This window comes from Ischnura elegans, chromosome 13, assembly GCF_921293095.1.
Source record: "Ischnura elegans chromosome 13, ioIscEleg1.1, whole genome shotgun sequence".
Taxonomy (NCBI): Eukaryota; Metazoa; Arthropoda; class Insecta; order Odonata; family Coenagrionidae; genus Ischnura; species Ischnura elegans.
In genome coordinates this window covers 6,002,928-6,029,843 of record NC_060258.1, presented here as the reverse complement: position 1 = coordinate 6,029,843, position 26,916 = coordinate 6,002,928, and the positions used below count along the sequence as shown (strand labels likewise).

Here is a 26,916-nt window from a genome sequence, read left to right as displayed (position 1 = left end):
AGCTAAATTTATTTAAAAAATGCAAAACCATTCCATTCCAAACACTATGGAATTACATACAAATCAAAATTACAATGAAAATACCCAGTGCAAATTTTACTCAAAACACTTTCGTCAACAACCCCAAAAAATGGAGCATATCTCATGGCAAGCCATGGATGTGAAGACTGTTACGTACGATAGCCATCTCATTTAATAAAAAATAGTAATTCATCAAATAAGTCATCTTTAAATGAAATAAACAATCCAGTACACATCTTAGCCATGCACTCAGAAAGAAAAAACATATATGAATGCCATAAAAGAAAAATTTGGAAATCCGAATATAATTTTGACTATAAGATTTATCAAAAAAAATATATTCTTTAACCAAAAAAAGAAAAACTTATGAATACTGCAGTGACATAGATGGTTCCAGAACATATAGCATACTAGAATTATGCAACATTGATGCACAAATAAAAGTGAAAATATAATATTGTAGGTAACTAATTAACTGACAGAGTAAACTGATTGATTCATTAAAGTTATATCACATAAGTTTTCTTATTTTTTCCAAAATTTATACAAAACATTTAAAACGTTTAAGGACTTTTTGCAACTAGATGTTCCAAAGCCTTGATAATGGAAAATAAGTTTCTGAACCGTAAGCAGGTATGTTATTATGAATAACGCAAACCACAGGAATTCAAATTAAAATAAAAACAAGAGTTCAATAAAAACATAATATTTTTCGTACGTTAAAACCTACCTATGCTTAGCAACCGATGAAGAAAGTAATCTACAGAGATTTTGTTGAAAGAACGAGGCAAACGTCGGGCGGAACACACACGTCTTTATTGCACGGACGACAGACAAGAAGAGAGAACAAGGCTTGAAGTGCACAGCAGTACACGAGAGAATGATACATAACAAATGAACAACGAAATGCCACTGGAGTGTAAACTCAACACTCCCTCTCACTCTAGGGACATTGGCAGTGAATTAAGTAACAATTTATACAAAACAAGAAATCAAGACAGTCCCAAACAGTCTTTTAGTTTTGAATGTTTAACCTTGCATAGACTTTTAGTCATAATATCTGCCACCATTAGATCAGTTTGTAGGTACTCCACATTCACTACATTTTTCTCAATCAATTCCCTAGTAAAATGATATCGAACATCAATATGTTTTGTCCTTGCATGAAACACTGGGTTTTGGCACAATTTGATAGCACTTTGATTGTCACAATAAATTTTTACAGTTTCCACAACATCTAACAACTCTGACATTAGGTATCTAAGGTATACAGCTTCTCGAGATCCCTCGGAGAGAGCTACATACTCGGATTCAGTGCTTGAAAGAGCAACACACTTCTGCTTTTGGCTTCTCCAGGTGATGGCAGCTCCAGCAAATTTATATACAAAACCAGTGCATGACCTTCGATCATTATGATTACCAGCCCAATCAGCATCGACATAGCCAGTAATGCTTTTGCCTGTAGGCTTAAACACAAGTTTTTCATTAGCAGTGTGCTTTAAATATTGTAGTACTCTCAAAGCACTCCTCCAGTGCTCACTGGAAAAACAATTGTTAACTCATACATACACAACAATTGCCACAGCTCATACATAGCCGGAAATGGTAAGAGATTTCCTTGAACATTTCAACATGCTCTGGTTACCCAAGCGAGTACTTTATAATGGATTTTGACATAGCCTAGTGGATATATTGCCTTTTGGTTTGTCATTTCCGAACTTGAATGTCCCACTTTGTTAACTTTGATTGCTTTGAAAACACGTAGTTGAATCAGACTACAAAATATCTTCACTTATCACCACTGAAACATCAACTGCAAGTTAATAAGCACTTTGCACGGAGTCAGATTGAGAAACGCAACTTGCGGGAAACTGGGCTAGTTTCACTATTCCGTCACCACTATACTTGGTCGTCGGTATCAAACCAGTCGGTAAGGTTCCCCCTCCTTCTCAAACAGGGAAAATCCGAATATATCCGAAGTTAGAAGTCATCTAACGTGTCTCCACCAATGAAAGAAGGGTAAAAACAAGTGAAGACTCATTGGCACAGTTTGTTGTCGTCATTCTCGATCTTTTTATTTGCGGAAATTACGACTTATTGCTAGATTAAGATAAACGATATTGGATAAGTTGTTAACAATGCTTATATAATGTGTGGTAGTAATGCTGTACCTACAGAATCGAAGGAAACAATATTACAACATCACAATAAAGTTTGTATGTGATGGAGATTGTTGTTGCTGGAATGGATTATTGAAACTATCCTTGAGATCGTAGTTTCTTTTTTTAAATATTGGTTCCGTATATTGCTATTTATTCATGATTTGGTAATATAGTTGTCATTAAGTAAGTTCCGTCTAAATGTTATCAACGGAAGGTTATGCCATTGGCACCGTAGCAGACGAAAATAACATACCATGGAACGTGAACGTAGGATTCAAAAGCAAATGTAAATGTCATATTAGAGGAACAAGTTAGGAAATTGTTATAAAAATATGGAACTGGGTGTAATTAAAAGAAGTGTAATGACGAGGAAGTAAAGAAATTGTGATTGGGTGAAATACATATGTTTAAGTTGCGCATTCCAAGTGAGAGAAAATGATAATATTGCGGTAAACCTCATACTTATTAACAAATATCTTCTTTTATCGCCAAGGGAATCAATGGCTGACGATAAAATGAAATATAGTTGCCTGTTACAAATGAAAGAAACAGATACCGTTGTGGCAAACTTCATACTTAAATAAAAAGATCTTATTTCTATGCCGAGAGAAACGCCAAATGATGATTGAGTGAAATAATAGTTGCCTATTCAGAGTGAGATAAAGTGATAACATTGCGGCAAAACTCATATTTAATCAAAAATATCTTTTTTATGTCAAAGGAGCAAATAAATGATGATAGAGTGAAAGAAATCCTATTACAAGCGAGTGAAAGTGGTAACATAAATGAGAGAAAGTCATTATATAGTGGCAAACCTCATGTTTATTAACCAATATCTTATATTTATGTCAAGATAATCAATATAGATGTTGACACAGTGAATTATAGTGGCCTATTCGAAGGGGCAGAAAAAGATAACATTGCAGCAAACCTCATTATTTACTCGGTGATGAGATAAAAACAAAATAAAACGTTCAATGCGCACCGGGGAGTTGATGAAACCCACTAGTCGGTGGCCGTACCGACACCTTTTTGCTGTCGGTACGGCTACCGACGATCTCTCGCCCTCACGTCGGTGCCGCACCGATCGGGTTCGTACAGAATCGCACGACTTCTTACCGGGAGTCGGTGTGACGTCGCACCCGACGAATCGGTGCCGCACCGATCGGTTTGGAGTTACAGAATACGGCCCCAGGTTTGCGTCCGATTCTAAACATATCTTTTTGAAAACACTAAATTCCGTGAGCTTCTTCAGACATACTGGACACAGGTTGCTAGGCAGACCATCTCCCACAGCAACCTAATATAGCAATCAACACGCTATACATTGAAAGAATATGAAATTATACTCATAACACAGAATAAAGAAATCAATATGAAAAATAAATATCGATAAGATGTATCGAGCTACTTACTTCCAAACCGAGTAATCCATGAATGGCATCCTTCACAGTTACTCTGCAAGCTACGTTTGAAGTGAATATGTTGTAATAATAATCATTATTCTTCATGCATAGTCTGCACAAGTCCGTGACAATCCCGGCAGTACGATTCATGCTCTAGTTTCAATCACTAATTCAACCTTTAAATAAGTTATATCCTCGATGAAATCATCTCCACATAATAGACTGAGATCTCCAAATTCGTCGCGAAAACTACATTCATGAATACAGTATATATTTTGAACGCTCACGGAGAAAGACTAGTTTAACTTTTAAAAATAAAATAACTCACAATGACCTCAAGAAAAAATACACCACAGCAAAATGGATAGAGACGATTAACGAGAATACTCACGAGCAATTTTAATATAAAATCATGCAAGCAAAGATTGGCTTGCATTGGCTGTCGGCTAGTTTTAACTGATACCGCTAGAGGCACAAACACATAGCAGGCTTACAATCAGTTCGCGTTCTGAATATTAATAGAAGAAAAAATGTGTTTATTTCAATTGTGATCCCCGCCGTCTTCCTATTAGTAGAGGTCGACGAGGACTATAAATACCTTAAGTCTCATTAAAGACTATGCAAGCAACATTAATGCTAATGGAAAGAAGCACTGTGTTGCGCGGTGATAGTGGACACATTAAACGACTATACAACGATAGAATTTTTAAAAACATATAGGTAAATTAACTTTAAAATAGGTCTGAAAAGAGTAGATGAGGTGACTAACTGTCTCTTTAAATTATAAAATATATTTAAAATTATACATATTGAGGAAATACGTTAGTGACACAAAATTAACTTTGAAAGAAAGCCATAGAAAACAATTTTCTCATTTGAATATTATGAGTGATGCTTTTGAATGATGGATTTTTTTTAATGAGAGAAGTAGGAATATTTTAAATATCAGGAATATAAAAATACACATCACACTCATTTTATTGGCAAACTCAGTCTTATACTTTATATTCACTTCTGCCGAAACGCGCCTTGATTAAAGGCCTGCTATGTGTATATGCCTCTAGCGGTAAAAGTGAAAACTAACACTAAGCGAAAGCAAGTCAATCTTTATTGCATGATCTTTTATTAACGTTGAGTATTACAGTGAACTGCTAACATTATCCATTTTGCTGTGGTGAATTTTTTGTTGAGGTGATTACGAGTTATTTAAATATTAAAATTTGAAGTTGTCTTTCATCGTAAGCATTCTAAATATATGTTGTATAATCAAATGTATGTAGTTCGCGCGACGAATCTGGAGATCTCGTTCTGTTTTGTGTTGATGATTTCAACGACAATTAGGTAAACATATTTGAATATTGAATGAGTGATTGGAATTTAAACATGAATCGTACAGCCGGGATTTGCGCCGCTTCATCAGAAAGGGATTCTGAGGGTACCTTGTGCAGACTATGCATGAAGAATAATGATTATTATTACAACATTTACACTTCCAACGTGGCTTGCAGAGTAACTGTGAAGGATGCCCTAAAGAGTTTGCTCGGTTTAGAAGTAAGTGGTTCGATGCCTACGACTTATCTATTTAGCTTTTATCATGTTGCTTTCATTATTCCTTGTGACCAGCATCATTTCGCACTTCTTCAATGTTTAGTGTGTTGATTGTTATCTTAGGTTGCTGTGGGAGATGGTCTGCCCACCACCCTGTGTCCACTATGTTTGAAAAAGCTCACGGAATTCAGTGTTTTCAAAATTACTTGTTTAGAATCGGACGCAAAGCTGAGAAAATGTTCTGGGATTAATTGCTTTTGGGTGAGTACTTTCGTTTATTCTCTTTTGAAGACTGGTGCATGGTATGTTTCTGAAAATGTTGAGTGAGAGTGTTTGGTTTGAGTCGACAGCAGTGAGAAATCCAGGTAGATTATTATTTGTGGATTCAACTTGTTATAACAGTAATTTGATTGGATTAATTCAAAAATGTGATTCATTATACACTTGATGTCACGGCTTGATAAGTAGAATATTGTATGACTTATTGGAGCTGGTAAATCCTACTGTATTTTAAAATTACTTAAATTAGAGATTAAAAATAAGTAGAGCATTATTTTACTTAATTGATAATATTGGAGAACTTTAAAGGTCGTCGTTCATGGTTGACGGAATAGTGAAACTAGCCCAGTTTCCTGCAAGCTGTGTTTCTCAATCTCCATGCAAAGTGCTTGTTACATTGCAGTTGATGTTTCGGTGGTGATAAGTAAATACGGTTTGTTGTCTGATTTAAGTATATTTGTAATGTTGCAATTATTAACTAATTTCTTCCTATTTAGTTAATCGCACCAATAGCAGAGCGTACAAAAGGAACTGGAACGTCTTTCTATTTCACTTACTTTACGTAAGACTCACAAAACAAGACATGGTTACACGTAGCAACAACATAGCAACAAACAAAGACAACAATCGTAAACTAAACAGACTACTGGTAATATTAATATGAACCGTATAAATGAAACATAAGCAATAAAAATCACTCACTCCAACACTTCCCCTTGATATTTATCAAAATAAGCACATCACCAACACTAATGTTCAATGTCCCCATTTCACAAAAAATAAACAGCACTTGCAAAAATGGTAATGTAACATGACAACTCTTAAAACAAAAACAAAATCACTTTACTTAGGGAACAGTTAGCCCAATCCTTATGGATAGTTCTCAAGTCTTTCTACCCGTCAGAGACTTCGTAAGTAGGTCAGCTAGGTTGTCTCAGGATATTACATACTGCACCTTAATCAGGCCCCTCTCGACGCAGTCCTTGATGAAGTGGTACTTGATGTTTATTGCCTTGGACCTCTTGTCGACCTCATCCTTTTCAGCCAGGGATAGGGCACCAATGTTGTCACCAAAAATGCAGGACTGTACACACCTCTCACTGGCCCCAACATCATGTAGAACATTCCTCAGCCACAGGCACTCTTGAGCAGCCACAGCCATTGCCACGTACTCTGCATGCTTGGTAGATGTGGCGACAGCTGTCTGCTTTTTGCACCTCCACTCCATAGGACCACCAGCTAGCAGCACCACCAACCCACTGGAGGATTTTCTATCAGCCTTACGTTGTTGGCAAAATCAGCATCACAATACCCTTCTACTTTTTCATTAAATGGGATTTTGCGTAATGGACGGTCAATTCCTTTCGAGTCAGTCAGTCCAAACTCATCCAGGATCCTTTCAATGTAAGCACATTGGTCAATGCTCATGCAATGATCGCCAAATATCAGTGCATGGATTGATAGGAAGTCTGAGATCTCTCCAAGCTCTCTTATCTCTACCTTGTTGTTTACATTTTCTTTGAACTTATTGAGATCATCCTCTTCATCCGCCCAAATTGCCAGGTCATCCACAAATAATCCCATATAACTCTTTCTCTCTTGGTCAATACTTTTTAGTGTTTCCAGTTAAGTCAGTCTTGATTTTGAATTTCTGAGTGGGTCCAGCAACAGTCTTCCCCTTAGGTCTGGGTAGGATATCCCAAGTGTTAAGCTCCGTGAGTCTTGCTGCTTCTTCATCCATAGCTTCTTTCCAATTGTACTTGCTTGGGCTGGCCTTGGCTTCCTTCAAACTTAAAGGCTCCTCCTCAATGCATTTGATGGCAGATGATGTGGCATATGCTGAACAGGTTAAACATGATGTATTGCTGCATTCATCATCTATGCGTACACATATCTAAAATTTTGGCCTTCTTTGTGACTGCCTTAGGACTTGGGGTGCCACCTTCTCCACTCCCACTTCATGGTGGTTGTTTGGTAGGTCAGGGATATCATGAATCACAGGATACTCGTTTCTCAGGTCATCCCGTGATATACTATACTCTTCACTTTCTTCAGAGACAGAGAGTAGCAATTCAGGGCAATAGTAATTGGTTCTCTTAGGAGTCTTTCCTGGGGTTTCCTTACATTGGAATTGTTTTTCATGAAAAACGGCATCCCTCCTTACAATGACCTCGTTTGTTTCAAGGTTGAGTGAGCAGTACCCGTCCTTCGTATTTTCTTCGTATCCAATCGTGTGGACCAATTCGAGAGGCCTACTTGCTCTTGAGGTGATAGCAGGGGACAGCTTCCTTGTCAACTTCCCCTGGATGCATGTTTCCCATCTCTCTCGGTCTTCTTTCTTTATTCTACTTGGCACATGGATCTTGCTGATTGTGTCCTTCCTTGCTCTGTCTTCTTTCATTATTCCACTTGGCACATGGATTTTGCCTATTGTGTCCTTCCTTGCTCTGTCTTCTTTCTTTATTCTACTTGGCACATGGATCTTGCTGATTGTGTCCTTCCTTGCTCTGTCTTCTTTCATTATTCCACTTGGCACATGGATTTTGCCTATTGTGTCCTTCCTTGCTCTGTCTTCTTTCTTTATTCCACTTGGCACATGGACCTTGCTAATCGAGTCCTTACTTCCATAACCGGGCCTCTTGTGCCAAGTTTCCATGGAATTCACTTGGAGTGCATCTTCTTGCCTGGTTGGTATGTTTACTTCCATTGCATACATTTTATTAGTAGAATTATCCTTCAATGCCCGAAATATGGTCTTCCCCTCCATCACTGCTATGGCAATTCCTCCTTCAAAAATTATTTTTCCGCCTTTCTTAGTCAGGCGGTGCACAGATAGATTGCAGTAGAGCTTAGGTACATACATTACTTCTGTCAAGGTGATTTTCCTCTCTGATATCACCTCAACAGTCCCGATGCCTTCTGCTTATAACTTGAGTCCGTCACCCATTTTTACAGATCCCTTTCTTGACGTGTCAAGCTCCTTGAATGCGTTTATGTCGCCACACATGTGGTCAGAAGCTCCAGAGTCAACAAACCATTTTCCCTCTGATTCTCTGCTTACGTATGCATGGGCACCACCCTTAGCCCAAAGAAGTACGGCTTCCATTTCCTTCTCCTGCTCATCTTTCCTTGCACGGCTTGCCACTGAAGCTTTGCCATTGGCATCTTTCATTGCCTGTTGCTCCTTGAAATCGAGCCACAATGGACAATGCCTCGCCATGAGACCAAGTCCCTTGCATGAATAGCACATCATTTGGCTTACGCTGTGTTCTCCTTTCCATTTACTTTGGGAACAGTTGCCACTCTGACTGTAATGCCTGTACTTTCCACCGCTTGGCCTGCTATTTTTCTCATTGAATGGCTATTGTTTCCTCCATGCTTGAGGACGTAGCTACCAGTTCTGACCTTCTTTCCTCCATTAGCAACCTTTCTTTTACATTTCTGGACGTAAGATCTCCAAGGTTACCTTCAAATGATCTTACGAACGAGTCGTACTCGGACAACGGTAGCCCCATGAGGAGAAATGCCGCGAAACACCGGTCGTCAATAGGAATTCCGCCCATTCTCACCTTTTGGATGAGCTCGTGCATCGTCGATATACACTTGGGCATTGACTTACCAGCCGTCTTATCTAGCCGTGCCATTTGCTTGAAGAACAGCATTGTGTGAATAATGCCGAACTCCCCGTACATTTGCCGTATCGTGTCCCATGCTTTCTTCGCGAGTTTGAGTTCGCCGACATCATAAATTGTGCAGCTATTCAGAGCATCGAATATTATGCCGCGCGCCTTTCGGTTGATTCTCAGCTGTTCAGCATTGAGCCCTCCAATGGCGTCTTCTTCATCGTCATTTTCGTGACGGCGTCGCCAAACCCCGGGTCAATTGCATCCCAGCAGTTTTTGTCGATCAACTTCGCCTCCAGTCTCTTTGACCATGGGTAGTAGTTTGATCCATCGGCATTTAAAAGCAATTTCGAATCTCTCGTTTCTTCGGTATCCATCGTTTCGTCCCCACTGCGTCCGTTACTCGTTGGCTTCTAACAAGTTCTTTTATTTCCGTATCTTATTCCTTCTTACTTAAATCGCGCGGTGTGAGGGTGTTCTGGGCAAATAACCTGTTGCAATCATTAACTAATTTCTTCCTTCTTAGTTAATCACACCGATAGCGGAGCGTACAAAAGGAACTTTTGTACGCTTTGCTGTCGGTGTGATTTTTCATTGGGTGGCAACCTGACAAGCATCCATCTCCAACTTGTAGGGGGCTGCAGATATACTTGATTGTAAAACAATAAAGCCTTTCAAGTTGCAACCCAGTGCCAATGATGGATTCAGCAGCTGAAAGTGCTTCTGAGAATCCTCTCCTACTGGTGACCTTTAAGGAAGGATGAAAGCATACACACATGAAATGGAATCAAGGAGTTAACTGCCTCATCATACTTATGTACAGTGGTGGAAAAAATTAACGCAAAGCTCGTTGGCGTCTGAGAGCGGCCAGTTCAGGAACTACTTGTCTTCCAAAATTTTGCCCTCGCAATACTCTCATACAACCGGGAGTTTTAAAAGCAATAGCCCTTATACCGGGGAAATAATCATACCCGTCGTATTATGACAAGGCGCAAAAGATCCAGCTACGAATTCTTCGCCATATTCTCCGAAGTATGCTTCGCCCTCGACTCACCTACCATGGAATCTGCTCTCGTCCGGACATCGTGGACACAGCCAACATATTGAGCATTGAGACTGCCTTAGAACCCAATCGTTCCGGTGGTGTAGTGGGTAAAGTATCATGCTTCGAGTCAGAGGTTCCACGGATCAAGTCCCAGTGACGGATGACTTGATGCTGCACACACACACACACACACACACACACACACACACACACACTGTAAACATTTTTCTGATCTTAAAACTTCGCAATACCTATCATTAGGTCCATAGGAGGTTGCAAGGCTATTAAATTCTTTCGCGCTCATTTATTTGTTGAAATTCAACCACCATATTGCATAGCCACTTGGGCAGTTGACTGTGGAGTGAATTTTGACTACCAGTTCCACGTCGTCCAGTACCGCTTCAAGGCCCTTAACATTAGCTGCATGTGCGATGTGTCACGGCCTACTACTCCTCCCTCATTTCAAGGGAAAATTCCTTGGAAGTTCCTCAGAGCTGTGTGAAGGCAGAACATCAAGCCGCCCAAACTCAGTAGTTATCAGTCGGCTAATTTTGAGCGTTTGCGTATGTATTTCATCAGAAACGTTGAGCAAACGGCCAAGTTAACAGAGGTTAGACATACCCTTAAATTGTCCAACAAAATGAGCATTACGCAATCATTTTTAAAATATCTCATCATTATTATGGAACTAATGTTTTTTCGAAGTCATAGAAATATTGGACTATTCGCGTTTTCCGCTATTTATTTAATCTCTACTTCGAACTTTTCGTTACCTTTAGCACTCAACACAGGTTAAGGAATAGCATAAATCTCACAATCAATCATTCGAGGTAATTTCGCGTCAGAAATGGGGTTGTAAGTCATTTATGATAATTTACAAACTAACTTTTAATAAATTAAAAATGATTTCTCATAACCTTCACCTATCAATGAAGAAATTTTATTCTTGTAATTATATGAATTACCATTCATTGCGACATCTTCATTTTATGGCCGAATTTCCAGTATTTTCTATTCATTGAGGAGGAGCGATAGAGTTTTGTTTTGTCCGTGCCGTGAATTATAGAGTGCGGTCGAATTTTCCCATTGTCTTATGAAAAAATATATTTCCAGTAAGCCACGTAATGCTTACAAAAATTTACCTCATATACAGCAGACATTTTCTTTTCACTTTCTTACGAAGGATTTACTTCCATGATTGTTGCATAATTGAAATGTGCATCAAAGATGGACTTCTGAAGCAGTCTTCGCAGCAAAAGAAAAGTAAATGAGTTTAATTGTGGACATTCAATATTTTTCGGAAAACGAATCGGACAAAAATGGAGTGGACAGGTAAAAGGCTGCAAGGTGTGTTTCAGAGAAGAGGAGAATTATGCAGGAATTGATTAAGAAAGCTAGCATCAAAGATCGGATTTGAGTGAAAGAAATATTCACTAGAATTGGAAGAAATAAATTCGAGAATCCATTGATTGATTATTCCTGAACGAGAAATTCACAAGAAAAAATATATCAGTCCATGAGATGCATCAACTTTTAGCAAGGAAATATTAATGATACCTAATTCTGTTACCACGGAAACAAATTCTAAATAAAATTCATTCCCTCCTATTGATTCAAAAATAGAGTCGAATTCCATTAAGTTCCTTTCCACCCATTCAAATTTCGAGTTTCCTAAATAACTTTTCAGTATGTGAAAATTATAATACTTTTCTGATTCTCATTTTACGTCAGTTTATAAAACTGAAAAACATTTAACGCTTAGTTCAAATACATCTATTTTGATAAAGATCAAATTTTTAATTGATGTTGTTAATCAAACATGCGTTCATATGGATCATCTATGTGATTAAAAATTAAATTTTGAAGACATTATGAAGTTCAAAAAACTCTATTTACTCCTCTCATTTCACTGTGAAAGAAATCGTTTACTGAACAAATTAATCAATTTCTTCGGATAACTTCATGAAAGAAATTATTGAACCTTAAAATGACCATAACATATTCCATTGCCTAAATCAATTCGGCTTCGCATTTCTTTTCAATTGCAGTAGGTTACAAGTTGCTCTAATATAATCCTCGGGAAACTATTATTAGGCGTAGAATATTAAGCAAAGCATTGCAACACTGAACTGAAAACAAACAACTGATTTCTCGGAGGTGGCTCATAAAAGTGCTTTCATTCTGCTTTGAGGAACTCTATACGAGTTTTCCCTTGAAGGGGAGAAGAAGTGTAGGCCGTGACACATCGCACATGCAGCTAATGGTTAGGGGCCTTGAAACGGTGCTGGACGACGCGGAAATGGCGGTCAAAATTCACTCCACAGTCAACTGCCCAAATGGCTATGCAATATGGTGGTTGAATTTCAACAAATAAATAAGCGCGTGAGAATTCAATAGCCACGCAACATCCTATGGACCTAATGATAGGTATTGCGAAGTTTTAAGATCAGAAAAATGTTTACAGTGTGCGTGTGTGTGCAGCATCAAGTCATCCGTCACTGGGACTTGATCCGTGGAACTTCTGATTCGAAGCATGATACTTTACCCACTACACCACCGGAACGATTGGGTTTTACGCCAGTCTCAATGCCCGATATGTAGGCTCTGTCCAATGATGTCCCGAGGAGAGTAGATTCCATTCTAGGTGAATCGAGGGCGAAGCATACTTCGGAGAATATGGCGAAGAATTCGTAGCTGGATCTTTTGCGCCTTTTCATAATGCGACGGGTATGATTATTTCCTCGGTATAAGGGATATATTGCTTTTAAAACTCCCGGTTGCATGAGAGTATTGCGAGGGCAAAATTCTGAAAGACAAGTAGTTCCTGTACTACCAAATAAAAAGAATGGAATCTGACATATTATGCCTGCATATTTTTTTAGATATGCAATATTGGTGGATAATTTTATACTCCACCACAGTAACAAAATGCAATATGAACTGGCTAGAGTCCATCACAATGCATTATGTGGCACAGAATACCTTTATTTTGTGATGCACATGACCAAATAAATTCACCTCATTGATCAACCAATTGTAGCAGCATGAAGTGTTGATGATGAAGTTGGTGGACTTATATAAATATATATATATATATTTAGGTGGGCTTCAAGCCTTTTACCCCTGGGTTGGTGACAAATACCTGGGTTAATACTGCTTACTCCAATGGCCATTTATACCTTAAATTGTACTTAGCCTCGCCAACTGTCTGCCTCCAATTCTTTCTATCTTCTGCACCTCATCCTTCCATATTTTTTCAGTCTTCCTGGAGGTTGTCTTCCATCAGGGTTTTCTTCCGAGACTTGTTTTACTAGGGCCTCTAGCTGTCTTTGTATTGCGCGCCCTGCTCATCACAATCTGCAGCTCTTAAGTTTCAGCAACTATGTTTGGCAAGTTGAAGTGTTGAGTTCCCTGTTGTGTTTTATTTACCAGATTTCATTTTGTCTTATGGGTCCAAAATATCTGCTCTAAAAACTTCATTTTAAAGGTACATAATAATTTTTTTTCTGTTATTTTGTCAATGATCCTTGATTCAGCTCTATATAGAAGGATCGGTCGTATTGTGGTTTCATACATTTAAAGTTTGGTTCTGATGGATACAGGTTTTGATATTAGGAGTCTGATGTGGACATACATACTTCTACTACATCAAATATTATAAAAAATATGTCATTATTATTAGGACTTTATTGAGTGTTGTGCTGCATTCTTTTCCAGTGTCGTATAAAAGTGGAGAATAAAGAATCTCAAAGAGAAGAGAATAATGAAAGGCTGCATGGAAGAGCTCCAGATGGAATTGAAAGTGATGCCATTGACCCATTGGGAATTGATGACATGGTAAGTGAACACTGTTTCCTTTTTTAGCACAGTTTAGTTATGTTGCAAATCCATTTCTGTCCAGACTTGTTTTACTCAAACCTCTAGCTCTCTTTGTATTTAGCTACTGTGTCTGGCGAGTTGAACTGGTACCTTATTTCCCTGTTGTTTTTCATTTTCCTGCCATACACCGTCTCTTGAGGATTCAAAAAATTTCCTTAAAACTTTATTTTCAAAGATAATTAACTTTTTTTCTGTTCTGTCATGGATAATTCATGATTCATAGCCATAGCAAAGGATACTTCATATAATGGATTTAAAAATTTTAACTTTGGTTCTGATGGGTAGAACGTTTGATGCTTGCAGTTTGTTGATGGCATTTATACTTCTACTAAGAGTAATATTAATGTTAAAAAAAGGTTGTTATTATTTGGATTTAATTGAGTGACACAAGGCAATCTCTTCCAGTGTCATGTAAAAGTGGAGAACGAAGACTCTCTAAGAGAAGTGAATTATGAATTGCTGCATGCACCAACTCCGGATGGAATTGAAAGTAATGCCACAGACCCCTTGGCATCCAATGACCTTGTGAGTGTACTCTTGCAGTGGTTAGCGCAGTTTTGCTATTACATATATTCATTCCTCGGTTGAAAATTCCCAGGATGACTCTGCAGAAGCACAGAATCTTCTCCCTCACTTGATCAAATGTGAATAAGAACTGAAGGGCTTTGTCTCTCATGCAAAAATTGTTCAAAAAGAGCGATTCGTTGTTATAAACAGAATAGGAGCATTCAACCATGCTAGGAGGTCTCTTTTGCTCAGTTGGATGGCAAAGAACAGTCATGTCAGCTATTTCATTTAAGTTGGTCACAAAAATTTCATGCATGGATGCATTTGGCCAATATGAGTATTCTTGAGTAAAAGAGGAGATTTTAATGTTATTATTGTTGTTATTATTATTATTATTACAGTTGAACCTCTATAGATCTTCATGGAGGGGGCCAAAGTTTAGGCAATTTGATCTATGAAGGTTCACTATAGAGAGGTTTTAGTGATAGGCACCATTTTTTCATATCCTTTGGAAATGAAAGGCTCTCCTGTCTTTTAAACCTTTATATTTGCGCGTTTAAATAAAAATGAGTTAATGAATATATATTAATCAATTAATGATAACAGAGAGCGAGTGCTATGGCATAATTTTTACCAAGATTCAAGAGAAATTGATGTGATCTCTCTCAATTCACCAGTCACTTAAAATGATTGGGATAGTTGGATACCATTTTTCTTTTTAACTGTTAGGTATGCTCTCATGTGGAACAAAATGGCCATAACTAATGGTTAGCGTGAAAATTTCAACATATTAAACGTAAATGAAAAAAATAAGTGTGAAACATTTATTGCTGAAAATATCATTCCATGTCGCGGCTGCATTGATGGTCTCCAGTTGACTCGGTATGATCTACGTAGGTAGTTAGGCCATCTCGGGGGTGTATCCTTGTAAAGGTTTTATGAGATAAAGAGGTTTGCCTATAAATTTACATTTTAATCTGATGGGACCTTATTGGTGGTATGAAGTCTGGAGGTTTATGATGTAAAGAGGTTCATTACATAGAGGTTTTACTGTATTTGTATTTTTTGGAGTGACACACAGCATTCTCTTCTAGTTTCCTGTAAAGGAGGAGAACATAGACCCCCTTAGAGAAGAGAATGATGAAGTGCTTTATTGGACAGCTCCTGATGGAATTGAAAGTGATGCCATAGACCCATTGGCAACTGATGCCTTGGTGAGTCTACACCTTTACCTTGTTTAGCACAAATTTATCACCATCATATGTCAACAATCATGAGATAGGTTTCACACTGTATTCTGATGCACTCTCATTATCTGTTAACTTTTTTGTGTTATGTATTCTTCTCCTTTACATTTGTAATAGCCTGTCTGATGAAACAAATTTAGTCCATTGCCCTTCTCCGTGTCCACTTGAGCTTCAAGTATGATCTTTATCAGGCCATTGTATCTCATGATATGGCCAATTTAGTTGTCCCATCTTTCATTTATGTGTTTTAGTTTTATCTGCTTTTTCTTTCACTCTCCTTATCACTTTCTCATTACCTTCTCAATACATGTGATTTATCATCATTGTTTATCTTTACTTTCACTTTATCTTGCTGGCCTTAGTAATTTTAAATCACTAGAATTGATATTAATGACCTGAATGATAACCTCAAATAACTTTGAAACCCAATATTGGCAGTACATATGTATCTTCTGTAAATCTGTGTTTTTGCAATGGCACTGTAATCTCTTGCAAAGGGCTCCCTCCGTATGCAATTTATCATTATTAAAAACATGGTATTTGGAGGTTGGCAATACGGGAGTATTGCTCTGGGGATCATCTCAGAGATGTTTTAAATGAAGCATTTGTTATAGATCATGTTAAATATGATACATGAGAAGTTTAGGTTCAGCATTTTGCGGGTGATCACATCTGAGACTTTGTAAATAAGGAAACAAAACTCTGACATTCGAGAAAGAAACAGCATTTCCTGAATTGTGGAGCACCTCACGCAGCTTAAACAAAGTGAGAGTGCAACAAGGAACTGCCAAAATCGAGACTGCTAGCAATGAAGCTACAAAATTAGCAGCCAAGTACTTTTGCTATTATTAGGTGAAATTTCCAGAATACCATAATTTACCAATTAAGTGAAGCCCAGCAAAACCAGGACTTTTCAATAAGGATAATGTATTAACTACAAGACCTTACAAGATTACGGGGTCTTGGTTGTCCACATGTCAAACTTGAGAACAAAATTTAAAAAAATTAAAACTCCTTGCACTGTGGTGGTGTGGCAGCCTATGGTGTAGTATGTAGGTACATGCTGGAAAAGGATCTTAAAATTTATTCAAATGCCTAAATCTTAATATAGATTATTTTAATTTATCTCTATTTTTGTCATTAATAATGCTGGTTGTGGATTCTCTTTCAGCCCCAGATCTCCACTACTTCTGGAGGTGAAGAGGTGGATGCTGAGGGCAGAGGAGCAATCATGACAGACCGCGAATGGAATCTGGTTGGGGCCAAGAAGGAACCATCTCATGTTGAGAATGATGACACTGAGGTATGCTTGAAATTCATAGAAACCCATTACCTTCATTCATGAACTGATACTTGGTGGAAATTCCAGATTTTATGTACAGGAAATGAAAGAAACTTTGACTCTAAAAATTCATGTTGATGACATGAAGAAACAATGAGAGTAAGGTGCCTTCATAGCTCTGCATTGCATCAACTTGACGAGAGCTCCCGCCCCATCTGCAATATTTGCCATTCATTGCTCTAGGGCTGCTATTCTGGATGGAATTACACCACTCTATTCGCCGATATTATACTAGGTGTAATATTATTGCATATTGCACCCCTGTGGCAATACAGTATTCTGAACGGGTGTAATCTGTGTTTCAATTGCATTTCTATAGCGCCGGTGCAACTCTGTATTCTGAAGGGCAAATCGCACCAGGTAGGGCTGTAATAATATTACACCGTCTCCCAAACTGGGCTATTTGGTATTTGTTAGGTTTTATGGTCAATCAATCAATCAATCTTGATTTTCTCAATGGGGTTTTTTAGTCAGTGAAGAACATAATGGCTACACAATGACTATCAATGACTATGACTATTATCAGGTGCTTCTCTCCCTCGCCTCTGGCTTGCATCCACCTTACATGTCCTCGGCTGCCGGATACATGGAATGAGAGGGAGGGAACCTTTCGAGGGAAGGAAAAACACACTGAGGAAGGGAAAAACACAAGAAAGGGAAGTCAAAGAGGGAATGGGTTGGGTTCCCCGACACTCCCTGTGCCTACCCCAACAGTATTACATGCGGTAAAACATGTGCATAGTCATGTTGAATTGTTTTTCTGAGATTAAAGTAACCTTAACACATTTTGAAAAATGGAATAGTAGTTAAAATAAAAATGGCTATTACTTTATCTTAATCTATGAAGTCTACTTTGTTTTAATTAAATAATTGTAGCATGCATGATGAATATTTAACTAGTGAAGCCAATTGTGTAGAAATTAACATTCCCGCTTCATGTGTGGAGCACTAGCTTGCTTCATCGACAGTATGTAAACAATAACAATTCATATAATGAATTACCAGTTATGGCTAAAATTTTCTGCAATTAATTCATATTTACAATGCGTAATTTTATTTCAATACTTGACGTGCGATGAAAACATACTCAGTGTGGGTTATCAGGTCAGTTCTTGAAAATTTTCAAGCTTGTTTTAACTCACTGACTAGCTTAATGATATAATAGCTTACAATGAAAACAAATGATACCATATATTTTGATCAGCCATTCATTTCCTCAATTTGACAGTATGCACAAATACAGTTAGATATGGATTAAACATCTGCGCATTTAATGTTTTTCCTCATTTAAGGTTTATTTTTTGAGCTCCGGATTCATTCTCTATTAACACAATGTGAGCATTATCCTTGTTAAGCATTTGCACAGCCTACATTTTTCCACAATGTGTCATAAAAATTTTCCCTACACAAGATTTTTTTCCCTGTGTAACGTTTTCTCGTAACATTTCATACAAATTATTATTCAACCATTGCTGATGATTGTCACTGGCATTAGTTTTGAATAGGATGAGGGTCCATAAGGTATCATAGGAAGGTATTATTTTTATAGTGTAGGTATTTTGCATATTGCATTAAGATAGGGTTTGCTCTTGGTAATAGATGCATAGTAATAGAACTGCATTTTCACAATTTCTTTATAAGACGATGATGATGTGACAAGTAATGCATGAAATCATTTAAGTTTTGTTGGGTTTTGGAGAAAAATGAATGTAGAACTGCATGCCACTTAAAGAATTGTGGTGCACAAGAGGAGTTAAATTTCCAGAAATGCAGGTTAGCAAAATTGATTGCTAAATGAGCATATTCATTATTTCTTGCATCACTAATGTCATCATATTTGGAAAGAGTCACTATTTTTCAAAATGAAACATCTTTATTTCACTCGTCTTTTCTAATGATGCAATGATGACGATTTTTCGAGTATATATCGCCGCCTACACCTCTCTTATGCAGAATAAATTGTCAAAATGTATTGAAACCTCTGAGAAATGCATACAAATGGAATTATTAATGTTAATAACCATCCACACTAACATTCCCTGTGGGATTTTGCTGTAACTCCATTTTTATTCGGGAAATGTCCAACTTCTACTAGGTGCCGTGGTGACAACAGTAAAATTTTAACCTAAAAAATGCTGATGTCAGCGTAATGCTATTAATATATTTCTTGTATGTACTGCAATATGACTAAAAATAATGATCTCATGGAGAAAGCGTCGTAAGTTATAATGCACACAAGGTACGAATTTGGCTCTTAATAAGCACTTAATAAGAATTCGAAAAATATTTGTGGGATACATGTAAAAATAACTTTTGGCCAATTGTAACTAAAACTCCATATCAACAATTTTTTTCATTGGGAAAATGGAATTGATACTTGAGTTCATGAGCTTAGACTATCTTGAAACTTGGAAGGAGAAAATCTCAAGTTACGGCTGCACAAAAGGCAGGAGGGTTGAATTATAATATGTTTCGCCCAAAGGCTCAAATTATTGTACTGAAGACTTAGGGTCGGATGGTCGGCAGGATGGGCTTATTAAGTTGTATGAGAGATTGGAAAAAAATACAATGTATTGTAGAACCACCTTTGAAGCCAGTGAGCAGTGTTTCAGAACAGAGAGTTCGTGACTTGAAATCATGTTTGTGATCAAGTCGGAAGTGTTGAGGCAACTGAAACCAAAGGGAATACAAGGTAAAACTCTTTCACTACGCCACAAATTGACCAACATTAGACTCATAAATGCATTTTTGATTTTGGGATGGCTTCGAAGCTTTGAAGAAAAGAGAAAAATTATTGAGGAGGTGGATAAAAATCCTCGCTTGAAGAGACTTGACTTGGCAAAGAATCGGCTTGTACCAGTTAAAACCTTGAACAGCATCATGATGAAAAGGGAAACAATTTTAAGAGAAGCCGCATCATTGGGTGTTTTATCTAAGCATCGCAAGCACTCAAAAAAGTCCCCATTTGAGGAACTAGAGAGCCACCTACTCACCTGGTTTCAGCAAGCCAGAGCTATCAATTTACCCATAAATGGCATTATGCTGAAGGAGAAAGCACATGAAATAGCTACAAGACTTGGTTTTGATGATTTACTCGATCCAGTGGATGGATCAGTAAATTCAAAGTCAGGGGTGGACTGGTGTTCAAAAGTGTGTGCTGAAAGCAGCAGCATAAATGAAGAAACTGTGGAATGCTGGAAAAGTGAGCGAGGGAAATTAATTGAAGGCTATGAGCCCTGAAACATTTTCAGTGATGATGAAACTGGGCTTTTTAATCCCCCTCTACCAAAAAAACACTAGCTTTTAAAGTTAAAAAGTGCCATGGTGGTAAACTAAGCAAAATATGGTCAATAGTTCTTTTTTGTTGCAATATTGATGGGAGCAAAAAGTTGAGAGGCAATATAAAGATGAAGAAATTGCATGTATGTTTTCCATGGAGAGCTGGGTCTCAGATGTCAGTAAAACTTCATAGTGCTGTAGTCAATCGGGAGATGTCCATGAGTCACCTCCCACATGGGGTGATATTACCAATAGTTAAAGCAAAAAATGCAGTCACACATTTACACAGCAAACATATTGCCATATAAACTGCACCTCTGATAAATTGTGTCGAAAGTCAAATGGTAATGCTGCCTGGGTACCATTCCGACGTCCTGGGATTGATTCATATGTTGGCAATTTTTTCACAATTTCTTTCCACTTTTTGTTTTGAAGTCCAGCTATTCATCATTATTTCCATGTTTTTCATTGGAAATTTTATTTTCTGCATGGAAATCTAATTCTGAAACGCAGCGGCATCTGATGTTTTCCGGTTTTTAGACATGGAAGCCTACTTTCAGTCATGTTATTTCCACATCCCAACTTGAAGTGCTTTCATGCTAGACGTACGTTTGGATACTCTAAATTTTAATTATTTGACCATAACCAGAATATACTTATTTGGGGAAGCGTAAATAAATTCTACTACTTGCAGGTCCAATTCTACTATTAGCAAAGATGCACCCACATTGAAAACTCAAATCTTGCTCAAGATTCAGAAGGCAATGACTAGCACTGTCTTGTCTTTTCCCCTGCTATTGGGTTGGGTGTGCAGGTGTAAAAACGCTCATAAAAATCTTATGAAAAGAACTATTGAAGTCAGAAGAAAGAGTTTCGGGGGTTGGGCAATGAGGCTTCTGCTGGAGTTTTGGGTGGTCATCCATCTTTTCAGCAAGCAGTCACTATTGTATACAAGTCATTGCTAACTAGAAGATATGGAGAAGCATCTAGTTAGCGAAGTTTGCTTTCACTTCCCCCAAAAAGGGAATGGCATTACAAACTAAAATTTATATCCCAAAATAATCTTTATTTTTTGTTAGCTTATGGTAAGGGGAGTATTAACCCTTAACTACTGGCTGGTAAATTTTTTGTTTACTTCCAGGGTGATTTGGCAAAATTTCTCAGCTACTTAGTAGCTTCAAGTCTATTCCCCCCATTCCCACCAAACTGGTTTTTGTCAGTCTATCTCACCCTTGTGACGTATGAAAATTGTGCAAAGGTATCTGGGGACTCAGTATGTCCCCATTCCACTAGTTACCCCTGTCGATTTCTGTAACAATAACGCCTGTTCGTTGTCTGTTCAGTTGGCTGTTCGTTTCCTGTTCCTTGACCAAGACAGAACAGGCAGGCGACTGTTCATGGAATGTAAATTGGAACGCCTAGTCTGTTCCTTGTCTGTGAGAAAAGGGTTACTTGTCTGTTCCCACCCTGCTAAGTAAGCGGAATTCTCTATTCCTTACTTGTTGGACCACAGCCATGGAACAGGGAACTGTGTGCGGTCAGTTTGTTGCATTTTTTTAGGCTGTTAGCTCCCTGTTCCTTGTCCGAGTAACAACAGCCAGGCGACTGTTAGTAGAATGTAAATGTGTCACTGTTGTTCCCGAAATGCTTGTTGCCTGCATGTTAAGGAACAAGCTGCAAACAGAGTGCATACTGTTGGAAGGCTGTTATTAAGTTGTTCCCATTTGTGTATGGCCCGAAATTGTTCGTAGGCTGTTTATACTCTGTTCACTTAATCTCCAACAGACTACCAACAGACTTCAAATGGACAGCAAACAGGCATTGCTGTTACAGAAATCGACAGGGGTGTTATGGTTACTTCGTTTTTTTGCATTGAAGTAATTACCATTGTGAAGTGAAGTGGTGAACATTAATTTATTTTTATTTTTTACATAATAATTGAATTATGAGTTCCCAGGACATGAATGAAGAGAAAATTAAGTATGATTTTCTGTTTTCACAAAAATGCAAAGTTTTTCTGAAAATATGAAATATGAAAAATATAAAAATTTAATAATCTATGCCTGTTGAAAATAATTTTAGCTTGCAAAAATGCGTGGTGGTTTTGGCAAAATGTCAGTAGTTATTAAGAAATTAAATAAATAATTTGGGAATCTGGTATAACCCACATAAGTACTAACGTCTCAAAAAACCATGCCAGTGGTTTAGGGTTAAAAACTCCATGTAAACCATGTAAAATAAGATATTTAGTCACAGTATTTCAATAAAAAAATTAAAATCTGTGGAAAAGGTTTACTTTGTGACTGAGATATTATTTTCAAAAAGATAGCATTTTTAAAAAATATTGCCTTTCATTTTGTGATGTGGGAATTATAACATTTTATGGGGATGTGATATTTTTAATGCCATTGTTTTCTCTGTGCATTGCTGAATTTTGGAAATTCCATTTCTTAGTTTCAGTATACTATTGCTGAGAATGGAGAGAATTGGACAATGGCCCTTGGGTCTGCATCAGAAGCAGTAGGTGAGTCCTTTATATTGATACCTAATAAACTCTTAAGACAGAGGATTTGTAATAACTGATTGTAAAGGATGAAGCTCCTGAATCAGTCATACATCCAGACTGTCTGGTTACTTTTACTTACTTACCAAAAGGCAATAAGATTTATTTTTATCTACTCTTGCTTATTTGTTCGTTGCTTTTCAAATGAAACCAAATGAATTTTCCTCCTCAAAGTCTGAGTATTTAATTACTATTTCCAAAGGGCTTAAAATTTTTTTGTAGTTCGATGAATTGCAGCAGTTTTGTCAAACTAGATTTTCATGTAATTGGAGCCAATATTTCACCTTTGTGATCAGTTTTAGTGAAATAAACTTGCAGGAAATCATCCATGCACAATGGTTAGAATGAGAGCACAGTACCCATATGTGAATGACAATTCGTATAAAATTGGGGAACTTGTCTGAATGGCTGAAACTTGATCTTGGGATTTGTTCAACTTTTAATCTGCGGAAAAATTTTTTTTAAACTCGGAAGAGCATAGTTTGTTATTAAATTTATGAGCACTTGGCAACTGTGCTTTATTAGGTCTAGCAGTGAAGTGTTGAAGTTGACACCTTGGACTGAAACATGAGCGGGATGTAGTATGGAATTGAGAAGTACACTCTGGAAAGGAATCAATGCATCGAAGATAGAGCTCAAATTAGCTTTGTTGCACAAGTTTGATGTTGTAATTTTGCAGAAAAATTATACGGAGCATCCAGTCCACACACATTTTTTCTTTTGAGTTAAGTCTTACACCTGATAATTTTATCCACCTTCCCACACCCCGCATACAAAAGTTACTGTACAACTTAAAATATTTTTGTTTAGAAACCAGACCCTATTTGAGGGTAGATATTATGAGTGACTTATTTGGATGATAATATATCTTATGCATGGTATGTGTATTTTCTTGTTTGAATATTGTTGTAACTTTCCCTGCTACCATAGATTTGACCGTATCCCTGGAAAAACTGATGTTTCAAGGGTAGGCTTATCCTCCGTGTTTAATATACCCTTTTACACGATTTCAAGCATTTGGGGTGGATCAGTCACAATGCCATATTGCCAAAATTGGCTCCATAGCAGCAGTGACATGTTCGATTACCATTGAAGACGTTAGTGGCTTTGTGTTTATGTATGTGTCGTCGTGCATGATTGTGTTATTGAGTAAAAACCTTAGATATTTCTGTTTACGCAGTAAAAGGTCAAGTTATGACGCAACTCAAACATCATCATTGTGTCCTTGGATTTGACGTGAGGCATATTAAAATGTTTGTCGTAGAAAGCGAAACATCCTAGATTTTCGTGGATATTAAGGAAAGAATCATCTACAGTGCAGTTATTGTGTTGTGAATGCCAGGTATTTGTTATTACAAATGCAAATTTATTGGGTAACTATAATGGATTTTGTTTTTAGGGATTTCAACCATGCATAAGGTATTTGAGCAGTCTCTACAATGATGTGGTAAGGTTAGAATGAACTGTAAGATTTGTGGTTTACCGCTGAAGGTATGAAGACTGCATCATGTCCTACTGCAATGGATGTTAATTCTTGAAGAATAATTCATTGAATTCATCAGTTGTAGAGCAGTCATTTTTTTATTTTCCAACTTTGTTTACTTTTCAATTTTCCAATTTTTACAATTTTTGACTGTTTGAAACTAAATTTATTCTGATTTTTATGAAGTTTCATTCTGGAGAAATTCAAAATTCTAAAAAATAGATTTTGTTTTGAGGGCAGCTTCAGGAAATGGGTAAATTATATGAGGTAAAGTCAGGAAAATTGGAAAGTTAATATTATTGTACTAAGGGGAAAGCAATAAACTATTACTTACTATAAGCAATAACTTTTATGTATGAATCAGACATGACTGTGATTGTTGACAAGATTTAGTGGTGATTATAGGAAATATTTCCCGTCTTTATGGCAAAACATGTTAAGAGAATTCTGACAATTTTTTTACCAATAATGGCCATTTCAGAGAAATGTGCAATATTGGCTTTAAAGTCAAGAATGATATTTATCTAATATACGCGTGGCATTTGATGTGCGTTGTCTCAAATCAAACTCATATTTAAAGTCAAGAGCCAACGAATTATTAATTGATTATGCAATGAAGTGTTCTATGGGTTTACTGTGCTCCTTCAATGCAAGAAAATGAAAATGATCTATATTGTTTATTGTTGCCTAAGTGAAATGCCACAAAATTGAATAATTGTAATTGTTGGAAGGTGATTCATTTAGAAAATATTGGTTTAATCCAGAATATTCAATGCAAAATTAATCATCCACCATTTTTAATATAACTTATGGATTATAAAAAATAAGACAATCTTTTCCTCTCATTTTGCCCTGTTAATGAGAAACTCTTAAAAGGCTCTGATTCCATTTTACTATAGCAATCATTAGCCAGATATCAGATAAGTATTGAAGTTCGCTTTTATTTTTTGGTTACTTTATAAAATAGCATTGTGATGAACAGAATTTATGGACAACTTTTTTACTTCTCTTAATACTTCCTCTATTTATCTGCTAAGTTAATGATTGATTAAAGTAGCTACACCTCTATCAATAAAATGTATTTTGTATCCCACCAACCTTCTTGGAATCAAGTAAAAGATAATAGATTTCATATCCCATTTTGATAATTTTATGTGAAATTCTCCTTCAGGGCTCCTAGCTCATGTCAGATCACCCGTGATAACAGCATCAGCTTCTCATCTGCTGGCAGAAAGAAATGTAAGGATTGATCAATGTAATGACCGTCTTGCTCACTCAGCCTCAGGGGCACTCATTGAATCCGAGTCTGGAGCATCTCATGCAGAGGAAGGAAGGAATGTGATTGATAAAGACTTGGAAAAATGTGGTACTATTCATCGCGATCAGACATGTGGCAGCTCAAGGGAAAGAGTTTTCTCATGCAGTGTTTGCGCTAAGACTTACTCTCAAAGTAGTGACCTCAATGAACACAAGCTAACTCATACAAGAGTGAAGTCTTATTCATGCGAAATATGTGAAAAGAACTTCTTTGGAAAAGGTCATCTAAACGAACACATGCGCACGCATGCAAAGGAAAAGCCTTATTCATGCAATATCTGCAGCAACTCTTACCTTCAGAGGCGAAGCCTGGATGAACATATGCGGAACCACGGAGGAGAGAAACCGTATTCATGTGATGTTTGCAATAAGTCCTTTTCCAGAAAGAGAGTCCTCGTCACACATTGTCGGACGCACACAAAAGAGAAACCTTATTCATGCTACATCTGCAGCAAGTCCTTCACTCAGAGGTGCAACCTGTACACACACATACGCATACACATGCGTACACACATGAGAGAAACCTTTTTCATGTGATGTTTGCCATAAGTCGTTCTCTAGAAAGGGAGAACTCGTCATACACTGTCATATGCACACAGGAGAGAAACGTTTCTTATACTAAATTTGCATCAAGTCTTTCTGACGTCATTCACCCTTTCTCTGCTGTTCAATCTCCGAAAACCTTCCCCTCGTATACAGTGAAAAGGTTAAAATGCGTTTCGTGGGCCCACGAAGCAGGTACTTCCAGGATGGGTGTGGTACACACTCCGAAGGGTCGCTAATCCGCGACCCTATCCTCGACGACCTCACCCACACAGGGCCTTCTCCTCGACCCTACCAGCAATCACGAGCTTCTTTTAACCGTATTTCCGCGATGAAAAATAACGATTTTGTTAACTTTGCTAAAAACGTGGCTGCGAACAACCGGAAAATGGCCATTTCAGCAAAGTTAACAAAATCGTTATTTTTTATTCCAGAAACACGGTTCAAATACGTGCTTGATTCCTTGATTGGCATGAGTGCGATGAAAGCAATCATTTCTTGATGATCGGATTGATTGATTGATTGATTGATTGATATTCAAATTGCAGGCAGAGCGGTCACTTTTCGTGAGCTAGGCTGGTAGGGTCGATGATACGGTCCTGCGTGGGTGAGCTGGTCGAAGATTCCGGGTCCCGGATTATAAACCTTTCGGAGTGCATCGGCGTAAGTGCT

At 37.5% G+C, this 26,916-nt stretch overlaps 1 protein-coding gene and 1 long non-coding RNA gene across 2 annotated transcripts; one reads left to right on the top strand and one right to left on the bottom strand.

Annotated features, from left to right (window-relative positions):
- Positions 1–3,379: 3,379 nt before the first annotated feature.
- LOC124170453 lies at positions 3,380–3,998 on the bottom strand. The gene is made up of 3 exons (XR_006867466.1): positions 3,918–3,998; positions 3,599–3,765; positions 3,380–3,483 (listed from the first exon to the last, which is right to left on the bottom strand). It is a non-coding gene; the product is annotated as an uncharacterized LOC124170453 (long non-coding RNA).
- Positions 3,999–4,736: 738 nt separating this feature from the next.
- On the top strand, positions 4,737–26,400 carry LOC124170156 (zinc finger protein 12-like). The gene is made up of 8 exons (XM_046548854.1): positions 4,737–5,140; positions 5,261–5,398; positions 13,802–13,921; positions 14,369–14,488; positions 15,565–15,684; positions 16,889–17,020; positions 22,793–22,862; positions 25,556–26,400. The coding sequence occupies exons 1-8, from the start codon at positions 4,952–4,954 to the stop codon at positions 26,236–26,238; spliced, it is 1,572 nt and encodes a 523-aa protein (XP_046404810.1). The 5' UTR covers positions 4,737–4,951; the 3' UTR covers positions 26,239–26,400.
- The last annotated feature ends 516 nt before the right edge of the window (positions 26,401–26,916 follow it).